Source organism: Pungitius pungitius, chromosome 19, assembly GCF_949316345.1.
Source record: "Pungitius pungitius chromosome 19, fPunPun2.1, whole genome shotgun sequence".
Lineage (NCBI taxonomy): Eukaryota > Metazoa > Chordata > Actinopteri > Perciformes > Gasterosteidae > Pungitius > Pungitius pungitius.
Genome location: NC_084918.1, coordinates 13,856,942 through 13,863,173, shown reverse-complemented (window position 1 = coordinate 13,863,173; position 6,232 = coordinate 13,856,942). Strand labels below are relative to the sequence as shown.

Here is a 6,232-nt window from a genome sequence, read left to right as displayed (position 1 = left end):
AAAGAACTGGTACTTTTTGTAGCTTGTCATGCAGAAACGAGTTAGAAACACATGCACCTAAGCAGACCAGGGGGACTGACTGACGGAAGGTCTATATTTAGGGAAGTTGGTTACTGAAAGTAGGCACGATGGAAACATATTGGTATTGAAAGTCGAACCTCAGAGAACATTATTCACTTGAAGCATGCCGCTGTGATTTGATCTGGGCGAAATATGGGTTGAATCGGCAGGCCTTCAATGGTTCCCACTGAAGCGCGCTCTACATCTGTGTGTTTTGGAGCGGCTGTTGCAGTGACAGGCCGAATACCGTGCAGGAAGGGCGTGTGTGTCGAGCGGTTTCCTTTCTCATCGGTTGGCTGATCCGAACAAGCCGAGGGTGTGAGGAGTGTGTTCTTGTTAGGTTTCTGCGGTGGCAGTTGTGCTACCAATCGTAGCTTTTTTTCTCTCCTGGTGGGAGGTGCGGGGGGCGGGGGGAAGGGGAAGGGGAAGGGTGGGGGGGGCAGTATGGCTGTGCTGGTTGAGAGCTGTAGAGCCTTTGCACTTGCTTGAGAACCTTTTTTTTTTATTATTGCAGCTTGTCCATGTGACTCTGGTTTCCGTTGCTGGCCTGCTTCCGTGAATAGTAAAAAAGAGGCTTCAGTCACATCAGGGGAAGGCAGCCCGAACCTCACACCAGAGAACGCTCCCTGCAACAGCGAGTCAACCAGCGATATGGTCAGTGGATCAACCGTCAGTGGCTTAGGAAATCCACAGCTAACCACCAGCGTGAGTAGACGCACCTTGCACTCGTTTGGTACTGGGGTTTGCAGTTTGCTAGAAGAAGAAGAAGAAGAAGACAAGTAGGAACGTGGAACCCAAACCGTTCTGTCTTTTAAACAAGTTATCTCATTGATCTCTTTGTGCCTACTCGAAACCTGCTCGTTCCGAATAGGATGTCATAAAGTATTACTTTGTCACGTGTCATCATAGAAATGACATTGCATGTCATTTAGCTGACGCTTTTATCCAAAGCGACGTACAATAAGTGCATTTCCACATAGGGATACAAGCTCAGAAGAACAAGTAACAAGAAAGTACGTTTTTCATCCAATAAGCAGTTTCAAAACATGTTATAGAAAAGTGCCATTATAAGTACAATTTAAGTGCTACCTAGATGTCGTTGTCAACATGTTTATTAATGTTGCATACTGGGTAATTAAAGATGTGACTTGGAATTGACTTGGAGTTATGGATTTTGGAGAAGAAACTAATCATGCAACGTCAACCCAATTTAATAAGGCAGTTTTCCCTGTGCAGATTGTATGAGTTATTTCAAACATCACACATTTTGCCATTGCTCTATTCTGTAATTTTGTGTAACCCATATGTCGGTATCAAATTAAAATCTAAAAAAGAAATACTTTCACTAAAATCCCAAAATGAAAATGCGTCCAAGTCAAAAAGGGAACACAAGGCCTCCACGTCCAGTTAACGTCACACAGTGGTTTGAGTTGAAATTAGGGGAATTTTATCAGAATGCCCAAAAGCCTTATTCAGCAAAATAAAATGTATTGCACATAAGACACGTGGTCTTCATATTAATCAACCCCACATTTTGTTATTGTGTAGGGTCATCCGGACCCAACAGCAAGGAAACACACAGATGACATGTTGCAGACAAAAATCATTTGAGAATCTCATTCATCCGCCGTGAGAGGCGTAAGAACTGAAAGCAGCATGTCTGTTCACACATGTCCGTCAAGTCGACACAATATAACGCACACAGCTACAGAAATGTTTATGTTAAAATATTGAAGTGAAAATCCCACCCAATGTGCTCGGTGCGAGTGGATAAATGTATGTCTGCCAGGACAATACTTTAATGTCAAGCTTCTGTCTCGTATTATAATCGGTCCGTCGTGGGGGGGGAGGTTGATATAACCAATTTGTACATGATCCAAAATGTCCCCTCACCATGCTCATCATCACGTGCCAAACTGTCTGACACGGCTACCCGTGGACTAATTAAATTGAACATTCTGCATTGGGCACATGTCTGTGATGATCAATCAGTATCCTCTCTGTCTCCTCCCCGTCACGTGCCAGCAGTGAGGATGTTAAAATGCCAGACCACATGCTCACTGCCATCCTGCTCTGCTTGTCACCCATGTGGAGAATCCTGACGCCGGTCTCAAGTCATCCCCAACACAGCCAGTGTCAACTGGTAAGACGCATTAAAAGACCCTGTGGTATAAAGGAGATTACCTGTATTAATAAAGGTTCAAATAACTGTTTCCTTTGTGGTTAATACAGATCTATTACCCTAAAATAAAAAAAAGCACAAGTTCAAAATAAACTGGAAACAGGAAGATAGGTGGAGTAGGAACAACGGCCAAATGGTGAACAAACTCCTTGGTACTTTGTGGATAAAAGAGAAGCATTTTTCCGATGGTGTCATCATTGCAAAACTCTAATCTGATCCTGTATTCAGTGTGCGGCCGAAATTCTGCCAAAAAGATAACTGAGACTAAAAATTGTCATGAGAACATCCTGCAGGAAATTACATTTTGTGAAGATAGTTTGAGTGCTGTAACATTTCCTACTTTGTCTGGTTAGAAAGGCAAAATAGAGTCATTTTATTCATGAGTAATCCATTAAAAAGGTTTGTATAGTATAGACTTTCTCATTTTTACATTGAAATACTCAACTTTCTAAGAATCCATTGTATTATCTATAATTTAACAATGTCACATTTACAACATGCAACTTTGTGCAACTTCACATTGTTGGTGACTTTTTCACTTGAAGTCTGTATTTGAAAAATGTAATACATTTTAAATTGTCTTTTTAATGAATTAAGTAACTAACCAATCACCTATTACTAAAATAATTATAAAGACTTGTTTCTGATGTAATCTTTAGTGCACAGAGAGGAGAAAATATGGTATCAAAACTGAAAGGTTTTTGATCAACGATGTCCAACGACTGTTGTATAAAGGGTGTTAGAAATGTTTTTGATATTCCAAAAATTCGGAGGTTTTTATGTAACAACGCTGTGAGCTAAGAGGCAAAACTATTTTAACCCGTCAAGCGATGTATTTTGAGCTTATTACTAATATCGGCATTTTCTTTTCATTTTCAAAGTAACAATGTTAACTACTGTTAATGTAGATTGTTGCAAGTCTAGGAAAGGATGATTCATTTCTGATTCATTTCAAAAGTTGCTAAAAACAGAATAAAAAATAAACCCTATGTTACAATTCTGACATTAGATAAAGCAATTGAAGAGGTTGACCAATCCTCGAAAACCTTGCAGTATTGAAAAAAATCTTGTACAAAGACACACTGAATAAACTCGCCCATTTAAAATGTTGTGCTCTCCTTTTCTCTCCAGATCCAAAGAGCGGCTCTTTGCAACAAAGGCGATCTGCCCTCTGTGCCTGGTGGACTGCCCGACAACTTAGAGGAGCTTCAGCTCAACTACAACAGCATCCACACACTACAGAGCAACTCTCTACTTGGTTACCCCTCACTGAACACCCTGAGCTTAGCGTGTAATCGTTTGGAAAAATTGGAATCGAACACTTTTCAGAACTCAAAGTTGTTAGAAAACCTCAATTTAGCGAATAACAATCTTCATGTTGGCTGCGAGGAATCCAGCGGCGCTTTAAAGACGCTACCCGGGCTCAGGGCTCTGGATCTGTCCGAGAATGGGCTCGAGGATGAAATGGTGGCCACCCTTCTACAAAATCTGACATCCCTCGAGTACCTCAATCTTTCTGGAAACTTGATGAAGAGACTGGATGAGACCTCCTTCAGGGATCTTCACCAACTCAAAGAACTGGACCTGCAGAAAAACGGCATGTACGAGATCGACGCCGCCTTCGACGGAAATCCGATGCTCCAGCGGCTCAACCTGGCCTTCAACTACCTGCTTTGCCTGACAGACTTTCACATGACGCAGCTGGTGGTCCTCAACGCCAGCCACAACTTCATCGAGTGGTTCATCTCCAGACAAGACCTCAACGACACGTTCCAGCTCGAGACGCTTGATCTCTCCAACAACAACATGCTCTTCTTTCCCTTCTTGCCCACCCACAGTCACTTGAGGAATCTCTACCTATCCCAAAACAGAGTTAGCTTTTACGAACACCTGGCGGACAACCGCACCTTCCCCAACGTGACCTCAACCGTTGAGTTCTACAACATGAAGAAGTACGCGGGCAACGTGACGGCTCAGCTGTGGGACGAGAGCCTGCACGGTGACATCTCCTCTCTGGAGATTTTGGATCTGCGGGGAAACCAGGTCGACCATTTTCCTGAGGGATTCATCCGGAAAATGCCCGCCCTATCTAGACTTCGAATGTTCACAAACTGCCTGGAGACCTTCAATCTGACGTCGCACCAGTTCTCCGGCAGCTTGTACGAGTTGGACCTCAGCAACAACAGGCTGAACCAGATCGTCGCAGACAGGGGTACGCTGAACGCTCTCGGCAATCTGACCTACCTTAACCTCAGTCTGAACAGTCTGGAGGGGCTTCCCTCGGGACTGTTCTCCTCGCTGCCCGGCCTCCGGTCAGTGGATCTCAGTTACAACAACGTTGACATTTGCCATCCTGAGGAAGCTGACCCCGGCGCGGACAATAGCTCGGCTTGCGCGGATTGTAAAAACGCGGCGTCCTTAACGCAGCTCTACCTTAAGGGATGCAACCTTAAAATAATCCCATTGTCCGCGTTCGCTGGGTTGTCTCTAACACACCTGGAACTGTCCGACAACCCCGGACTCATTGTCCACCAGTCGATGCAAAGTCTCAGAGGGACAATACGCCACCTGGGTTTGGGAAACACTCAAATACAAGACTTGGAATTCTCCCATTTGCAAAGTCTTGAGTTTTTAAACATTGCAAGGAACGGTCTCACCCACCTCCCCCCGTCACTTCTAAGCCTTGACCTGAAGGGGCTGGATTTGAGGGACAACAGGCTGCCCACCATTCCTCCTGCTCAGGCCAACGCGTTGGCCTCCAAACTGCGCGTGGTGTTTCTCACAGGAAATCCGTTCAACTGCTGCCAGACTGAGTGGTTCAGGACTTTTGAAACCACAAAGACGATCAACGTGATCGGACGATCAGACATTGAATGTAAAGATCTCAACCGGATGACATACAGAGTGGAGAATTCCCACTCATTCTTTTGTTTGGAGAAAGGTGGGGAATCTGTTTTCTGGTATATTATGCTTTTTCTACCCATCTGTCTTTCTTTTGTGGGCATTTTGATAATTTTTTGGCTCACCTTCAAGCCAAAAATGCTGAAAAAGTCAATCAAAAAGAATTGTTTGATGCCTACTTCTTACTGATACTTTATACACCTGAAACAAAAATGTACGTTGCCGACAAATTCAATCGATTGTGAAAGTGTCAAAAATAATGAAGGAACAATTACGTGCTATGTATTCAAGCAGGGAGGGTGCTCAGTTTGTCACAATGCTGTGCTGTCGTGCGATTAAAAAAAGAAGGACCCCTTGCCTGATACTGCGCGTGCCGTCTATGTGTGTGTGTGTGTGTGTGTGTGTGTGTGTGTGTGTGTGTGAGAGAGAGCATATGCAGAAGTAGTGTGATGCAAGTTGTTGCTATATGCAGCAGAGGAAACATGAAATTTCCTGTTTTGCTAAGATGTGCAGGAACTCTTTGAGTTCACCATCTCAAAGAGGAGGTGCATCAGGTTTCCTTCCCATCCGGTGAACACAGTTGCAACATGTGCGTAAGATTTCAGCGTGTAAGTACAGCTTTCAAAATAAACCTCACAAAGGATCATTTTCCCCAAAGTTGTGCGTCTTTGTGCGCTGCTGCTCAGGTGTCGGGGGCCGGTGTGCCGCTCGTGCAACGGTGCAGCAGACCTAACCAGAAAGTAACCAGAATACCGCTGTGGTAATGCTCAGGGTCATGGTGGTTGGAGCATAAAAAAGAGAAACTGGTGTAAAGCTGCCTCAAAGCCAAGAAATGCCAGCAGTTCTACTCCACTTTCACGACAAAGTCATCCGAGGCAAAGCACTTTCCTTGAGAGGATTCATCCTCATCATGCACACGGATTCAACTCAGGTCAGCAGACGATCACAGGTAGATGAACTGCTTTGATATCTTTAACCGAAATGAAGTTAATAATGAATAGTGAGAACGAGGTTTTTGAAACCAGTGTCCAGTCAAATTGTAGTTTTTCAGTCTCTATAAGTAAATTAAAAGTCTGTCTCAAAGCGATG

At 44.0% G+C, this 6,232-nt stretch overlaps 1 protein-coding gene across 3 annotated transcripts; it reads left to right on the top strand.

Annotated features, from left to right (window-relative positions):
* Nucleotides 1-506: 506 nt before the first annotated feature.
* On the top strand, nt 507-5,792 carry nrros (negative regulator of reactive oxygen species). 3 transcript variants are annotated; one of them, XM_037456668.2, is made up of 3 exons: nt 507-714; nt 2,086-2,203; nt 3,374-5,792. In XM_037456668.2, the coding sequence occupies exons 2-3, from the start codon at nt 2,102-2,104 to the stop codon at nt 5,330-5,332; spliced, it is 2,061 nt and encodes a 686-aa protein (XP_037312565.2). In that variant the 5' UTR covers nt 507-714; nt 2,086-2,101; the 3' UTR covers nt 5,333-5,792. The 3 variants fall into 3 exon arrangements, with proteins under 3 accessions (XP_037312565.2, XP_037312563.2, XP_037312562.2); XM_037456666.2 differs by having other exon boundaries at nt 507-765; XM_037456665.2 differs by having other exon boundaries at nt 508-765; nt 2,089-2,203.
* Nucleotides 5,793-6,232: the final 440 nt, after the last annotated feature.

Excerpts from the sequence above, each read along its gene's own strand:
- nrros (XM_037456668.2), top strand. The coding sequence starts at position 2,102 with ATGCCAGACCACATGCTCACTGCCATCCTGCTCTGCTTGTCACCCATG. Across the intron at positions 2,204-3,373 it reads AACACAGCCAGTGTCAACTG|ATCCAAAGAGCGGCTCTTTG; the intron begins GTAAGACGCATT and ends TTTTCTCTCCAG.